At 32.6% G+C, this 18,464-nt stretch overlaps 1 protein-coding gene across 1 annotated transcript; it reads left to right on the top strand.

Moving 5' to 3' along the window:
* The first annotated feature begins 6,165 nt into the window (after window positions 1–6,165).
* On the top strand, window positions 6,166–17,868 carry LOC135666645 (sialyltransferase-like protein 2). Its single transcript, XM_065178272.1, has 12 exons — window positions 6,166–6,422; window positions 6,534–6,607; window positions 9,315–9,404; window positions 10,389–10,466; window positions 10,755–10,855; window positions 11,009–11,201; window positions 11,286–11,376; window positions 11,446–11,510; window positions 12,976–13,130; window positions 13,226–13,307; window positions 13,396–13,505; window positions 17,218–17,868. The coding sequence occupies exons 1-12, from the start codon at window positions 6,335–6,337 to the stop codon at window positions 17,414–17,416; spliced, it is 1,326 nt and encodes a 441-aa protein (XP_065034344.1). The 5' UTR covers window positions 6,166–6,334; the 3' UTR covers window positions 17,417–17,868.
* The last annotated feature ends 596 nt before the right edge of the window (window positions 17,869–18,464 follow it).

Genomic DNA, 18,464 nt, shown 5'->3' with positions numbered 1-18,464 from the left:
GCGACAAAATATTGTCACCAATCTTGTGATCAAAATTTTTAGATCATGGCAAATGACACATCAACTCATTAGTGATGAATATGTATATGTATATGTATATGAATATATGTATATATATATATATATGTATATATATAATAATAATAATAATAATAAAATATAATGTTATAAAAGGTTATCCAAATCATTGATATTTAATTCAGACTCATTCCAAAAAATTAGAGGTGATTTAGAATTGCTTGCTAACATTTATATAGTCAAAAAGACCTTTTAAATGATTTCAATATTGGTCATGTAGTCTCGTTTTGTATATTTTTATATTTATTGTTCTTTTCGAATGATCTTCTAATCCTATTGTGTGATTCCATGTCTTATTTTCGCTAACATCAATTACTATTATTAGTGGTTTTTGCTAGTGTATCGAAATCATCATAGTTGCCTACATACCTCTATGTATATCATTAGCTTTTTCTCATCATATATGTACTTATGAGGTGTTTAAGGATGTCATTTGAGGTAAATGAACTGTCTTAATGAAATGTTATGATTTATCAATTAAAATATATATTTGTTCGGTTAATAATATCGAGATGAAGGTTAACCATTTTGGTTAAAAGTATAAAATATTATAAACCATGTTTTGATAATTTTATATGGATGTTAAAGATGCAATTCTAATGGAAAGAAATATAGAGCCTTGTGGTTATCTTGTGGGAAAACATGATTCCAAGTGGTCAAAGATGTCATGTATGTCAACTATCATTTGTTTACATAATTGTAATAAAATTTTGGGGATGACACATACGTTAGAATACCCGCATTAAAATCTTTTCTAATTTAAATTTTAGTGACAAAATATTGTTACCAATCTTGTTATCAAAATTTTTTGATAATGGCAAATGACACATCAACTCATTAGTGACCGTTTATATATGTATAAATATACATATACATATATGTATAAATATACATATACATATATGTATATATATATATATATATATATATATATATATATATATATATATATATATATATATAATAATAATAATAATAAAAATAGTAATAATAATAATAATAAAATAATATAATGTTAAAAAATGTGACCTAAATCATTGCTATTTAATTCACTCTTTCCAAAAAATTAGAGGTGTTTTAGAATTGCTTTTAACATTTATATAGTCAAAAAGATTTTTTAAATGATTTTAATATTCGATATGTAGTCTCGTTTTATATATTTTAATATTCGTTGATCTTTTTGAATGATCTCCTAATCCTATTGTGTGATTATGTGCCTTATTTTTTCTAACATCAATGATTATTATTAGTGGTTTTTGTTACTGTGTCGAAATCATCATAATTGCCTATATGCCTCTATGCATATCATTAGCTTTTTCTCGTCATATATATCCTTATGATGTGTTTAAGGGCGTCATATGGAGTAAATGAACTGTCTTAACTAAATGTTATGATTTATCAATTGAAATATATATTTGTTCGTTTAATATTATCCAAATGAAGGTTAACCATTTTGGTTAAAAGTATAAAATATTCTAGATCATGGTTCGATAATTTTAGATGGATGTTAAAGATGCAATTCTAATGGAAAGAAATATGGAGCCTTGTGGTTATCCTGTTGGAAACTATGATTCTAAGTGGTCATAGATGCCATATATGTCAACTAGCATTTGTTTACGTAATTGTCACTGAATAAAATTTTGGTGACGACACGTACATTAGAATACCCCCATTAAAAATCTTTTCTAATTTAATTTTTAGTGATAAAATATTGTCACCAATCTTGTTATCAAAATTTTTGGATCATTACAAATGACTCATCAACTCATTAGTGGTTGTTTATATATATATACATATACATATATTATAGGTGTTTATATATATATATATATATATATAATGTTAAAAAAAGTGATCCAAATAACTGCTATTTAATTCAGACTCGTTCCAAAAAATTAGAGGTGTTTTATAATTGCTTTTAACATTTATATAGTCAAAAGAGCCTTTAAATGATTTTGATATTAGATATGTAGTCTCGTTTTATATATTTTTATATTCGTTGTTCTTTTCAAATGATCTCCTAATCCCGTGTGATTCCATGTCTTATTTTCGCTAACATCAATGACTATTATTAGTGGTTATTACTAGTGTGTCAAAATCATCATAGTTGCCTAGATGCCTCTATGCATATCATCAGTTTTTTCTCGTCATATATGTCCTTATGAGATGTTTAAGGGCGTCATATGGAGTAAATGAAATGTCTTAACGAAATGTTATGATTTATCAATTGAAATATATATTTGTTAATTTAATAATATCCAGATGAACGTAAATATTTTGCTTAAAAGTAGAAAATATTATAGATCATGATTCGATAATTTTAGATAGATGTTAAATATGAAATTCTAATGAAAAAAAATATGGAGCATTGTGGTTATCCTTTGGGAAAAAATGATTCCAAGTGGTAATAGATACCATGTATGTCAACTAGCATTTATTTACATAATTGTCACCTAATAAAATTTTGGTGACGACACATACATTAGAATACCCCTATTAAAATCTTTTTAAATTTAAATTTTAGTGAGAAAATATTATCACCAATCTTGTCATCATAATTTTTTGATCATGGCAAATGACACATCAACTCATTAGTAACCGTTTATATATGTATACATATACATATATGTATATGTATATGTGTGTATATATATATATATATATATATATATATATATATATATATATATATATATATATATATATATATATATATATATAATACTAATAGTAAAATAATAATATAATATTAAAAAATAATCCAAATCATTGCTATTTAATTCAGACTTAGTTTCAAAAATTAGAGGTGTTTTAGAATTACTTGTTAACATTTATATAGTAAAAAAGACCCTTTAAATGATTTCAATATTGGACATATAGTCTCGTTTTATATATTTTTATATTCGTTGTTCGTTTTGAATAATTTCCTAATCCTATTGTGTGATTCCATGTCTTATTTTCGCTAACATCAATGATTATTATTAGTGATTTTTATTAGTGTGTCGAAATCATCATAGTTGCCTACATGCCTATATGCATATCAACATTTTTTTCTTATCATATATGTCCTTATGAGGTGTTTAAGGGCATCATATGGAGTAAATGAACTGTCTTAACGAAATGTTATGATTTATCAATTGAATTATATATTTGTTCGTTTAATAATATCCAGATTAATGTTAACCATTTTGGTTAAAAGTAGAAAATATTGTAGACCATGGTTCGATAATTTTAGATGGATTTTAAAGATGTAATTCTAATAGAAAGAAATATGAAGCATTGTGGTTATCCCGTAGGAAAACATGATTCCAAATGGTCATAGATACCATGTTTTGTCAAGTAGCATTTGTTTACGTAATTGTCACCGAATAAAATTTTGGTGACGACACATACATTAGAATACCCTCATTGAAATCTTTTCTAATTTAAATTTGAGTGATAAAATATTATCGCCAATCTTGTTATCAAAATTTTTGGATCATGGCAAATGACACATCAACTCATTAGTGACCGTTTATATATGTATACATATACATATATGTATATGTATATGTATGTATATATATATATATATATGTATATATATATATATATGTATATATATATATATATAATAATAATAATAATACTAATAATAATAATCATAATATAATATTAAAAAAAGTGATCCAAATCATTGCTATTTAATTTAGACTCGTTTCAAAAAATTAGAGGTGTTTTAGAATTGCTTGTTAACATTTATATAGTCAAAAAGACCCTTTAAATGATTTCAATAATGGACATGTAGTCTGCTTTTATATATTTTTATATTCGTTATTCTTTTCGAATAATCTCCTAATCCTATTATGTGATTTCATGTCTTATTTTTGCTAACATCAGTAACTATATTAGTGGTTTTTGCTAGTGTGCCGAAATCATCATAGTTGCCTACATGCCTCTATGCATATCATCAGCTTTTTCTTTTCATTTATGTTTTTATGAGGTGTTTAAGGGCGTCATATGGAGTAAATGAACTGTCTTAACGAAATGTTATGATTTATCAATTGAATTATATATTTGTTCATTTAATATTATCCAGATGAAGGTTATCCATTTTGGTTAAAAGTATAAAATATTGTAGACCATGGTTCGATAATTTTAGATGGATTTTAAAGATGAAATTCTAATAGAAAGAAATATGGAGCATTGTGGTTATCCTCTTGGGAAAACATGATTCCAAGTGGTTATAGATACCATGTATGTCAACTAGCATTTGTTTACGTAATTGTCACCGAATAAAATTTTGGTGATGACACATACATTAGAATATCCCCATTAAAATCTTTTCTAATTTAAAATTTAATGACAAAATATTATCACCAATCTTGTCATCAAAATTTTTGGATCATGGCAAATGACACATCAACTCATTAGTGACCGTTTATATATGTATACATATACATATACATATATGTATATGTATATATATATGTATATGTATATATATATATATATAATAATAATAATAATACTAATAATAATATAATGTTAAAAAAAGTGATCCAAATCATTGCTATTTAATTCAGACTCGTTCCAAAAAATTAGAGGTGTTTTAGAATTGCTTGTTAACATTTATATAGTCAAAAAGACCCTTTAAATTATTTCTATATTGGACATGTAATCTCGTTTTATATAATTTTATATTTATTGTTCTTTTCGAATGATCTCCTAATCCTATTGTGTGATTTCATGTCTTATTTTCACTAACATCAATGACTATTATTAGTGGTTATTGCTAGTTTGTCGAAATCATCATAGTTGCCTACATGCCTCTATGCATATCATCAGCTTTTTCTCGTCATATATATCCTTATGAGGTGTTTAAAGGTGTCATATGAAGTAAATGAACTGTCTTAACAAAATGTTATGATTTATCAATTGAATTATATATTTATTCGTTTAATAATATCCAGATGAAGGTTAACCATTTGGTTAAAAGTAGAAAATATTGTAGACCATGGTTCGATAATTTTAGATGGATGTTAAAGCTGTAATTTTAATGAAAAGAAATATGAAGCCTTGTGGTTATTCCGTGGAAAAACATGATTCCAAGTGGTCATAGATGCCATGTATGTCAACTAGCATTTGTTTACTTATCACTGAATAAAATTTTGATGACGACACATACATTAGAATACCCCTATTAATTTTTTTTCTAATTTAAATTTTAGTGACAAAATATTGTAATCAATTTTGTTATCAAATTTTTGGATCATGACAAATGACATATCAACTCATTAGTATTCGTTTATATATATATATATATATATATATATATATATATATATATATGTATATATATATATATATGTATATATATATATATATGTATATATATATATATATGTATATATATATATATATGTATATGTATTTATATATGTATATGCATGTATATATATATATATATATATATATATATATATATATATATACATGCATATATATATATATACATGCATATATATATATATACATGCATATATATATATATACATGCATATATATATATATATATATATGCATGTATATATATATATATGTATGTATATATATATATATATGTATATATAATAATAATAATAATATAAATGTTAAAAAAATTGATCCAAATCATTGTTATTAAATTCAGACTCATTCCAAAAAAATTAGAGGTGTTTTAGAATTACTTGTTAATATTTATATAGTAAAAAAGATATTTTAAATAATTTTAATATTAGAGTTGTAGTATTGTTTTATATATTTTTATATTCGTTATTTTTTTCGAATGATCGTATTTGGAGAAAGTAAAATTACCTATTATAAGTGGATATACGGATTTTGATCCACTTATTTGTTTTTTATTTCTAAAGTTTATCATGTTAATATTGTCTTAATTATAGTATTATTTTATGGCTTGTTTTCTTCTGATTTTTAAAAAAATTGTTTTCTTAAGTTATATAATAATTTCAACGCTATGGGGCCAAAGGCCCATCAGACGGGCTTACCCTATTGTACGGACCGGCTCACATTACATCTCGAGCCGGAGTCGAGCCGCAGCATCGGGAACGCAAGATAACGTGAGCCCATCCTACGAAGCTGAGATCCAACTTCCCTCTCTCCACTCCCCCACTACTCTATACTGTGGAGGGGAGAAAGCAGATCGTATGTGTTTTTATCCGTCCTGTGCATTCCGGCTAAGTATTATTGTCACGATCATCATCGTCTCCGCCAGCAGATGCGGATCTTGCAGCTAGGTTTGTTGGTCGCTCTCGCGTCGGGAGTCGCCGCAATCCTCATCTACATCGTCGGACTCTCCAATCCCTGTGAGCTTTCGATGCTGCGGGACTCTCGTTTTCTTGATCCCGGGGAACTGTGGTCGTTGGATCTTGATTCTTGTTTGGTTGTTTGTGTTCCTTTGCTTTCTTTCCCTGTAGATGACAGGTCTAGGGTTATGGTGGATGATCTGAGGGCGTTGAAGGCTTTGCAGAGTGGATTCAAGAAGTGCGTGGTAAGTGTTCGATATTCATCCCTAATTCATTTCCACCTACCGTATGAATCAGTGTCTAAATTAAGTAGATTTTTGAGTTCGTCAATGTGATGTTCTTTATTCTTGTATTCTAATTTTTATGCTTGCTTTGAACTTTTAAGACTGTGATATGTCCCAGAAAATTACAATATTGTTTGGTACTCGAAATATGTCAATAAACAATTCTGTTTAGAGATTTAGTGTCATAGTGGACCAATAATTTAGAAATTGTTGCTAATTAAAACTCAAATCTGTCATCGATGTTCATAAATACTTTATAAAAAGTTGGCTTACTTGTCTTGTTGCTATTAATATATTTTTAGTGTTGGCAATACTTGTTAGAAGGTACTTCAACATGGTAAATAATTCAAATTCCATGAAATAAGCTTGAAAATCACTAATAGAAGGAAATGTAAAAGACAATGTCAAAAATTTCTATTTTTGTCTTTTCTACAGTTATAATTTGATCCACACTTTCTTTTTTCAATTGTATTCCATTTTTGTTAGATATCAGTGTTCGCTTCTATCCTTTTGGTGTTTCAAACAAAGTATAAAAGTAAGACTATGAAGCTTTATATGTGGGAAGCTACATGAGAAAGTGCTAGTGCATTTCTTCTCTAAGGAGACAAATATACATCTTGGATAGACCCACTCCAAAATTTAGCTAAGTTATGGATCATGAATGACAGTATCTCAAAAGAGACACAACAACAATATCTTCTCATGAAAAACCGTTTGCTTCCATCTTTTCTTTAATGGATTTGGGCAAGGCTACAATAGTGAAAGAATCATTACAAATTTCTTCCGTTGGTTGGACTGCCAGCATCAAACTGTGCAAATTAGATTTCAGCATTCCTGTGCAGAAGACCAATTTGTTGTTTGATCCATTGGAGGATTGTAGTACATTGGGTTGGTGGCAACAATTGATTATTGTTCCTTGTGCTGACTAGTTGGTCTGCAGTGGTAATCAGCTATCTTCACCCTTCATAAATGGCTGACTCATGGGTTGAGAAGGATTTGAAGGCATGCATGGTGGCTCTACTCCATATTTATCCTCCCAAGTATTTTGTTGCACTCCATTGTAGGTCTGTTCATAGACCTTGCTGACCAGTAGCAATACAATTGAAAATTTAAAAGTTTAAAAATCCCTCTTTCCCTCAACTGCTCTTATTTTCACCTTTCCATCTGCTCTCTTCTGAATCTTTCTTCATCCCGCACTTCTTCACTTATTCTGCTGGGTGGCTGATCTCATGCGTGTGATCTGGTTCGGTCGCGATTGGGCTTGTCTATCTATGGATTTTCTGTGGTTGCAATAAATCTGTTGGAATTAGCAACTTATTGTCCAACCTTAGGTCCAGTGCCAGTAAGGCAGATATGACAGCTGTGTGCAGTCCCACCCAAGATATTCCCCTTCCCATAGAGTGGCTTTGCACATTGCAGGAATCAGTATCGCTGTCAGGAGGGTTATCTAACTTGGCCGGTGTTTTTTGTATCACTTTCTCCTTAGCACTCAAGTATGATTGTGCTGTTGGAGCTAGTGGAATAATATGGTCAGTACACTTGTTGAACGGATTTGGTGAAGATTGAGGCTGGATACTGGGGTTATCAACATCTTGTTGAGGAGATCACTAAATTGATTTTGTCCGGTAGATAGATCCAATTGTCCTATTTTCAAGTTCAGCTTTACATCTTTGTCATGTGACTGTGCATCCTTAACAGTGTCTTGGCAATATGTTGTAACATCAAGTCTTGTTGAAGTCATGAACATCGTTGGAAGAATGTGTCAACATTGGTTGTAAGCTGATGTAGGACATCTTTTCCTTATCTCTTATGCCATGGTGTTAATGATTACACTAATCATTGCTTCTCTTGGTTCTCTATTTCAACAAAGAGAAGCCTTCCACAAGTGAAATAAAGTGGAAAAGGAAATATTTTTTTCCTGCAAAAACAAAGACTTCTATGCAAATAGATAGCAAAGAGGTCGATTATGCCTTTACCTATCACTGTTCTTCTTTTCTCGTAGTTTTTTGCTAATATTAAGATAGTGGCTAAATTTGATCTGGAAAGGTTGCAGTTGATTCCCTTTTGGGACTAATGCTGTCCTGGGAGGTCACCAACCTCTCTCCTAGTGGCAGTTGGAGTTTGGAACTCTTGTTGTTAACCACAGATGGTCCCAGAACCTTGTTATGTTCAAACCAAGCAAGGGCTGCCAGGCCCTCTTTTGATTCAAACAAGTGTTGCATTTCCATGCTACTTCTACTACTTCTGCTGCTGTTGCTAAGTGTGCTGCTATGCCACTGCTTTTATGTTGCTGTTGCACCTCTGTAAATCTGGATGCACCAGAAAGAGAGGAGAGGGAAGTGGTAGTGATCATCATGCTCCATATTGCATGCAAATCCTGGGGGGCAAGACTGAGGCAGTGCACTTGTACATGCAAAACATAGGTAGATATGAAAGTGGAAGAGAAATTTGGAACCTTTTCTGCAGTATTCATCCCAACATAAAGGACTTTTAAGAACTAACCTTCACATGGCTTTTTGGCCATGAAAATCTAATGTTGTCTTTGTGCTGCTAAATACAAGTGGTTTGATCATGCAGATGCTCTTGGTACATTGTTGAAATTAATAATATTGCTAGCATTTCTCAAAACAATTTGTAGATTCTCAATCATCATCTTCTGGAAGTGCAGGATGCTAATGGTTTAGGATTACAAGCTCTGGTCAGCCAGGACTACTGTCAAGTTACGATTCAGTACCCTAGAGATACAGTGCCAAAGTGGGTGAGTCTGTTTTTAGTTGACACAACAAATTGTAATGTTTCCTGCATCAAACAAAATGCTATACTATGTGCAAAACATGGTTATGAATTATTTTACTTCGAAGTTCTTCTCCAATAGTCTTTCTATTATCTTATAATCCAGTCAAGATATTGATATATTAGGTTGTAAAACTTGGAAAAGCCATTTAAACTTCTGTTCATGCTAGCTTAGCTTTTGCAAAAAAGTATGTTAGATTTTCCTTTGCAAGTCTCAGTAAGTGGCATGGTTCATCCATTTAGTTCAATAAAGCTGTTAGCCTTGTTAGTTTTCTTGCTCATCCTTGACAATCTGCTAAAGCTTTTTGGTGCAAGGATCCATACTATTCATAATGTGTTTCCTGATCATGCGTTGCTTTTTCAAAAAAAAAAACAGAACCCTTATTAAATTCCAAAGTACCACAACAAGAAAAAAAAAGCATCAATATTTTGGCTATTTTGGACCCATGACATGGACACTTTCCCATCATCTATATGCCAGCATTCTCCATTTATCAAGGACCATTGTTCTTATTCAACCATTCTTCATTCTCTCTCTAAAATCTGAATTTTCTTACTTACCTGCATTAAGAAGCATGCTAGAAGCTCTTCCCACAACTCTGTTTTCAAGTGGTGCTGTTCCCAACTTGTCAAGGAACCTGAAGATATTGGAAAGTGAGCAGCCTTTTTCTGGTAGATAAACAGTCCTTCTCATTCCATGTTTTAATTTGTATGATAAATTTCCACCTTAGAGATCTCTTATGACATTCATTTATATTCATTGTGAATGATTGCAATTTAGAGAAAAAAAAACATGCTCTACACGATGATATTCTTTAAGTATTATTACTTTATGAGCATAGATGTGACTTTTATTTTCTCATCTGAGCTGGTTTCATTTGGTATACAAGGTAAATTTTATGTAGTCCATCTTTATTTGATTTCTTCTAAACTAATGTTATATTTATAGAGGGATCCAAAAACTGGAGAACTTGAAGGCTTATCATTTGATTTCAACCTCTGTGAAGCAGTTGCTACATGGGAGCAGGTGAGTTTGCCATTTGTATCTCTTGAAGCTTGTTTATAGACTAGGCAGTGGATGAGCCCAAAAGCATAAATAATGTATAGTTCCATGATCCATCTGAAGCTTGTTTAGAAATGTGCTGGATGTTTCTGTAGGATATCCATATTTTACTTAGTCTTCTTTGTATTTCTTACCAAGATATCATTTTATATTGTTTGAGTTTGAGCTCATACTGGTTTTAAGATTCATGACCTATGGACAGCTTGCTTGTTTTGTCTGGTTCAAAATATTGCCCATTGAATTTTTCTTTAGGTTCGCAATAGTTCTACCATACTCACAAAAGAGTTTATTGATGCTTTACCAAATGGATGGGAGGAATATGCATGGCGGAGGATCAACAAAGGAATACATCTGTGAGTACAGTTGGTCCAGCTTGATTCAGCTAGAAAGGCTGTCTTATAGTGTTTTCTTGATCTTTTTACCTCTGCTGGGTGCATTAATGAAGGTAAATTTATTCCATGAAGTTGCTAATGATCACACAAGTGGAAATTTCTCTTCTATTCTAGTGACCGGTGCAAGAATAGGACATTATGCATGGAAAAACTTTCTTTAGTACTCCCTGAAACACCACCTTTTGTGTCTCGGCAATTTGAACGATGTGCTGTCATTGGTAATTCTGGAGACCTTCTAAAAACAAATTTTGGGGAAGAAATAGATGATTATGATGCTGTTGTTAGAGAAAATGGAGCTCCAATCCAGGTTTAATGAGTACCTCTCCTAACTTTGCTGCAGTAGTATTTACTGACCTACTAAGAATTTTTCTTCCCTCTTCCAATATCTCAGAACTACACAAAAAATGTTGGTCGGAAAAGTACATTTCGTCTTCTTAATAGAGGATCTGCCAAGGCACTTGACAAAGTTGCAGAATTAGATGGTATGAAATTTGTACCTTTTTTCGTTATCTTTTTTTAATATAAACCATGGTGAGTTTTGCATTTTGCAGAAACTAAGGAGGAGGTCCTGATCATCAAAACCACTATTCATGATGTCATGAATAAAATGATTCGGGTAATTAGATCATGCTAAAAAATATATTAAGTTGTTCCTTCTAAAAGGTGCATGCTGTTATGTTAGACATTGTCATAGCAGCCAGTGTGGCAGCTTCCATATATGAATTTATGATTTATCTTTGATCCTCACTAGTCATGACTGTTTTTTGCCGTATATATCATATATTTCTTGATAGCTCTTTTTTGAATTGTCATCCATGATAATGATAATAACAGTTGGTAATTCTTGCTCTCAACCCATTTTATTACCTTTATAGCACAACATACTACCATCAAAATGCCTTTAAGTTCACTTCCAGCTGACAGGGACCTTCAAGCAAATGTTGGTCTGAGTCCAATCTGCATTAGGGGAAAGCCTCCTTAAGCTATGACAACCATCAAAATGACTTTGCCCTGGGGGAATAGGAGTTTAAACATGGTACATATACCCTTCCATTCCTCTTACCCCTTATCAAATTTTAGATAATTCTTAAGTGCTCTTCAATTGGGTTTGCCCTGGTGGTCTTGGTCTAAGCTCTTCACTAACAATCATAATTGCCTACCATCACTAAAGAAGGAGCATTGAGGATAGTCAATCCTGGCTGAATAGGGCTCTAATTTGATTCTCATTTGAACATATCTCTATCATGATGTCATGATCAGCCAAGTTGTCAATAATAGGCATATAGTTCGTGGGTATAAGCTTCTTGTTCATAGGGTTGTCAGCAACTGAGATTGCTCCATAAATTATCAGTCACATTACTGACCTTGTGCCATAAGCCTAATCAGCATAGTAGTATGAATTATTCTCACTATTTTAGCATTTCATATGTTTCTTCTGTGTAAATAAATTTCTTAATCTTCATGATTATATTTCTATAAATAAATAAATATACTTATTTCTCAGAGGAACATTTTACCCTAGGAACCTATCCAAACAGTGGGAATTGGATTCATGCTTGTAGTGTTATTTAAATTTCATCCATAAACAGCATGCATATTAAACAATATAATTTCCCATTAATCCAAAGTTTTATCAATATAGTGTCCCCATTGTGACGGATGGTGCATTGTTCTTTTCTGTGTTCATATGCACACATCAATAGAACTGGTTACAGCTCACAAATGTTAAAAGCATTTGTTCCTTAGGTATCTGTCAAGTGCTAACAAATGACAATTAATCTTGTTTGTTTGAACCTCAGATCATAAAGTTTCACCCGACATGACCATACTGGTAGCAAAAAATAATTGCCTGAGCTTCAATGCTTAACAGTGATGGCATACAGGACATAATATCACACATTTGCATAAACATACCATGACATGCTAAACACAACTGCTATTGTTGACAGATTTCGAGCATGGAAACACAACTATTGTCACTGACAGATTTTGAGCATGGGGAATCAATCCTACTCAAATGAACCTTTAAAATTAAATTTTCTGGATATGTGTGACACTTGACCCTTTTGTTTTTGTTGTAGGAAGTCCCTATTAGGAACAAAGTATACCTCATGTTAGGGGCATCATTTGGCTCTTCAGCGAAAGGAACAGGGCTTAAGGCTCTTGAATTTGCTTTATCCATCTGTGAGACTGTTGACATGTATGGTTTCACAGTGGATCCAGGATACAAGGAATGGTAGTGTACAAAGCAGGACTCTTTGTACTTTGCTTGAACATAAACACAGTAATGCAATTCTTTTGTAAGCTGTAGTTGTCTTTCTTTGTTTGTAGGACAAGATACTTTTCAGAGTCTAGGCAGGGGCATACTCCACTTCATGGTAGGACATATTATCAGATGATGGAGTGTTTAGGAGTAAGTTAATTCTTTTTCGTATTTTTTGCTGTCATAATAATTGGAAGTGAGGGCCAATAGCTAAATGCTTGGTTTCTCTCCTATGCAGCTTATTAAGATCCACTCTCCAATGCGGGCCAATTTTAGTAGGGTAGTTAACTGGTTACCAAATGAGAGCATACTTAATGCTGCTCGAACTGCATCTGAAAAAATTTTGAGGTAACCAAATCATATGCAACTTATATCTGTCTTAGCATTTTCTTACAACTATAATAAATTACTTGATGACACCTATCAAATGTTGCTACATCTTTTTATAATACGACTGTATATCTGTGAACAAGGGAAACCTTCTGTATTATCATTATATCACCAAGGCAGCTTCCAATATATGAAGTTCTATAACTATAAGTTGATTTTGTAATCATATAAATTATGATCGGTCGAGCTATGATAATTTCTTTTTATAAGTTGATCTTAATATGGTATTAAGCTAACTGCTTAACATGATTCCCGACTGATGTTTAATTTACTGGTTCTACCATCAGCTGGTAACACCTGTTTGTTTATTTAGCCAAATTGTCAAGATTCATTATTTGCATATACCTGCTGCTTCACATAGTGATTTTAGTTTTTCGTGCATTATTTAGTTTCATTTTATGTCCTGGCTGATGCTTTAAGTACTATATTGATGATTAATTAGTATATCTTACTTTTTGAATACCCTGATTCATCTCTTTGATTCTGAGTATTTCTTCAATATCCCAAATTGGTACCGTTGATAACAATATTACTGATGAACCTACTGTTGGCAAACGGTTGTGATGCTCCTTGGGCATACATTAAAATAGCTGGACGTTCTTTCCTCAATTTATATTAAATGACTTAGTAACATCCCAGTCTATTTTTTATCTTAGATTAGAATATTGCAATGCATCAATTATTGTTTGAAACTTTGAATAACAGTCCATTACAATAGTGTATAATATAGAAATGTCGAGACCCTTACAGCTAGGCTACTTTGGTCTGGTTCAAGTGGGCCTCTCCTCTCTGTGAAAGTTATGTCGTTATGTTCCTTAATGCATTGTTTATGCATGCTTAGGCCTTAGCCAACCAAAAAAGTCTATGATAGAGTGCCAAAAGTTCTTTGGAACTGTAATGGCTAGTGCCATCTCAAAACTCATACTAAAATCTTTTGTGTTGAAGTGGAGCAAAGTGCAAAACTTAAGTGCTAAGTCTCTTACATGGATCTGTTGGTCTTCCATTGATTATCACGAGTAGATATACATGTCAGTCTGTTATGCTAGTGTCTTAGAGCTATTGTTGACATGCATTGCTGAATCATGCATACACCAGTGCTGGCTGGCACATAACATACTGACCATGGCAAGCACTGGTCTCTGCCCTTTTTCCCTGCTTTTTTCTTTTTTGCGCATGATTTGTAGAATCTGTTCATTCTTTGATCTGGTTGACCTAACATGTCTTGAAGTACTTGTTTGCTCCAGGTTTTGGGACTAAAAGGCTTAGGTTGTTTTGATTTCTTGAGGATGCTGGCTTTAGAGAAGTCTGTGTTGTGACCCTTATGGCCTTTCCTTTGCACTTCAGACTGGTCACTCAAAAGCATTGCCGGGTTCTGAGACTAACAGATTACTGTTTGTACCTATCTTGAGTAATGATAAGGGCAAAAATCATCCTTTCCTAACTTGACATATGGATGACAACATGGACACCCATATGACACAAATCTATTACATCAGATTTGTCATAAGCAGTCGTTTCAATAGAAAATATTCTCTGAATCAGCTCTCATTCGTAGAATATTACGCTGATCGCAAGCGGTTAAGTACCCCCACTATAATTAGTAGGTCCTTTTCTGTCTCTTCTACAGTCTTTGAACTCTCGATAACTCCACCTTAGACTCCTCATCGGTGGTTTAGGCATCAGAGGGATCAGGTTGGGAACACCCAACGCCAGTCAATTACCACAGGTACCTTGGAAGTGTTTGGACACTACGGAGATTGGGAGCTCCAGTTTGGCTTCACTTCAGGAGCTCTACTTTGGCTTTACTTCGGTAGGTCGAGAGCTTCCACCTCGATACTTTATCTCCACTTTGGCAGTTTACCTCCAGTTTGGCTTCTCAGCACCTCAGGTCGGGTCAGCCTGCTGTCACGTTGGGCTTGGACCTGATCATGTCGTGCTTGGAGACATCAAGGAACTTATTGGTTGGTGGTTCTCACATGTGTGAAAACAATCAAACTAAAATAGGATTTCAGCCAATAAAAACTGGTTTTTGAGGACACATTTGATGTTTTTACTAATTATTTATGCAATTGAAGACGAATTTGTTTAGATGATTTAAAGACTGATAACATTATCATGTGCTTTTAGTTTTGAATTGACATTCTGCTTGCTGATATAGTGGTTCTGTGAGTTGTATGTGACAAAGATTATTGTCATAAGCTGGGGAAGTTTCAGAGTAAAGAAAGAGATTAATTTAACTAATGTAGTTTATTAAACTGATGTGCATGATGGCAGCCAACCTTTGGTTTAGTGGAAGTGGGATAATATAGGAAATTCCATGGAAAATCAAATAGTGATTGAAGACCGAATAGTGCTGAATATGTTAGAAGTGGAGAATGCTCAAAATTACTTTTTTTGCACGAAGTTGACTTAGTTGAATTTGTGTGACAAACTGAAGTGGATTAGTTACAACAATAACAAAAACAACAAAGCCATAAAGTCCTCCCTCCCCTCTCTTGCATCCTCCCTAAGTGCGTATGATAAAATTTGCAATGGCTTTTTACCGTTTGTATTTCCAGCACTGATCAGGGAACATATTCTTTAATTAAAATACATGTAAATTTACTGATTTTTAATTATTTGACATGTAAATTTACTGATGGTGGTATGTACTTGATGGCTGATGCACAAGGGAGAAAACAGTTACCTTTGATCTTTGTAAGTTGGATTGTAGAATATATTGCAAAAATGTTATGGGCTTGCTAAAATTTATTGATTGCTTCTTGTTATAAATGTCAGCAACACAGTGCTGGTGTACTTCAATATTATATGATAAGTTAGAGGTCTTTAACCATGAAGATAGGGTGGATTTGGATGCAGATATATCGTAATATCGCTTTTTGTCTCAATTTTTGTTAGTAATATAGCTTGTTGTCTCAGTATTTGTTAGTAATATTGCTTTTTTGTCTCAATATTTGTTAGTAATATTGCTCTTTGTCTCAATATTTGTTAGTAATACCGCTTTTTGTCTCAATATTTGTTTGTAATACTGCTTTTTGTCTCGGTATTTGTTAGTAATTTCAATTTGTCTCGATATTTGTTGGTAATACCGCTTTTTGTCTCAATATTTGTTATTAATACTGCTTTTTGTCTCAATATTTGTTAGTAACACCGCTTTTTCTCTCAACATTTGTTAGTAATATCACTTTTTGTCCCAATATTTGTTAGTAATATCATTTTTTGTTTCAATATTTATTACCATCCAAAATTTGAATTTTCACCTTGTTGGCTACATAAAATCATAAATTCTAGAAAAAGAGTAAATTCAGTAAATAAGGCTTCTGTTAAAATGGGATTTAGGGAGGACCAACATACACATGAATCCTGATTATTAAGATTGCAAAGAAGCAATCCTACCATTGCACAAGGCTCACCCTCTATTTTCAAGAAAAAAAGAGAAAAAAAATCATAGTATCATATATGAATCTAATCCATTGTTGATGGCTAATTGGTGTCTTCACAGTGTCTTGATTTTAAATCTCTTTAGAAAATAGTTTTGCTCATATTTATTTTGATTTTTCTAGATTTACATTCTGGGTTCTACTCTCTACCCTGAAGGTTCAAATTATGCATTGAATTTTTTTTTTTTTTTTACTTGAGTTCAGTACCTGGTCCATCTTTTTATCCTCAGGAGGATTGGAGCTGGGATGAGTGACCCATTTGGTGCATGTTCTATCATAAAGAAGCGTCCCAAAGGAAAGTCTCCACTAATCTCCGGCCTAAGAAAGGCTGCTATGAAGCATCAGAGCTATGTGAAAGGTGCATCTATGTATCCTCTGGAAAGAAACACTGGAAATGGTATGCTGTGTATGGTGCCAGACATGACTTAGCCCTCATGCTGGACCAAACCAAGCAAGTTCAAAGATGATTTTACCAATCAGGTTGAAGTCAGAATGCTTCAGTTGAAGCTGCCATGAGAGCTGCCCAAGCCATGCCAAAATTTCGGTTTGACATGTCTCAAGGTCATTGATGACTGGTATCCTGGAATTGCCTAGTCCAATAACAGAGCCATATGTTGTGCATTAATCCAGTTTAAATTCAAGGTATCAATATTGAAATTTTGTATTCGGTTTAAAAATCTCACATTGGCAAGATAGACAATCGGAAAGAATAGGTAATTTCATTTTTTGTGTGACCATTTTATATTCTTTCGGGTATCATGTTGGTACCATCATACAAAACAAATTTCATCTTCGCGTTTCGGTTAAGTTAGATTTTGATAGTTTTTATTGTCTATGTTAAAACAATTGCTTATATTTACATGTTCACTTATTCTCTTGCCTGTTTCAGCCAACTTTAAAGCCTAAGTAGGGGTGAAAGAAATCCGATCTGATTGGTGAGTTTAATTTTTTTTATTTATGTAAAGGCAAGTGGAGAAGGCAAGATTGGATTTCAGAATTTTGCAGCTTCGTTTATTGCTTCCTAACTTGAACTAACCTGTTCCACGTGTACCTACGGCTTGTCAGGGATAGATTTTGATGAGCACAAGTATGAGCACAGGATCACTTTCTTTTTGAATCAGGATGGAAATAGGGAATAGGAAAAAGGTAAAAGAGCATCAAGTTTTCATTTTTGTTTATTGGAGAAAACCCCCAATTTTCTTTGAAAATTATTTAAGAGTAACATACTTCTTGAGCAAATTGATCCCAACACAACACGGTTGGGTTGGATCTGGTTTGCTCACAACACTGGTTGTGCCAAAAGTATCAGTTACGGATTAATAGTAAAGGGGCTCTCAGCCAATATGGGTGATTGCTGCGATATGAAATAAAAAATATGTATATCTATATATTATGTTTGATAGGTGAAGATGCGTTCGAGTAGGATTAGCATTGGGTTTCGGACCAACCCAACCCGGATTTCTAGCACAACCCGAGT

Source organism: Musa acuminata, unplaced genomic scaffold (genome assembly GCF_036884655.1).
Source record: "Musa acuminata AAA Group cultivar baxijiao unplaced genomic scaffold, Cavendish_Baxijiao_AAA HiC_scaffold_1117, whole genome shotgun sequence".
NCBI lineage: Eukaryota > Viridiplantae > Streptophyta > Magnoliopsida > Zingiberales > Musaceae > Musa > Musa acuminata.
Note: the sequence above shows the minus strand (reverse complement) of the source record. Positions and strands in the feature narration are given on the sequence as shown.

Bases quoted from the DNA above. Each gene is read 5' to 3' on its own strand.
- LOC135666645 (XM_065178272.1), top strand. From the start codon at position 6,335: ATGCGGATCTTGCAGCTAGGTTTGTTGGTCGCTCTCGCGTCGGGAGTC. The intron at 11,202-11,285 runs GTTTAATGAGTA...CCAATATCTCAG, and splicing joins AAAATGGAGCTCCAATCCAG to AACTACACAAAAAATGTTGG. The intron at 13,131-13,225 runs GTAGTGTACAAA...CTTTGTTTGTAG, and splicing joins GATCCAGGATACAAGGAATG to GACAAGATACTTTTCAGAGT.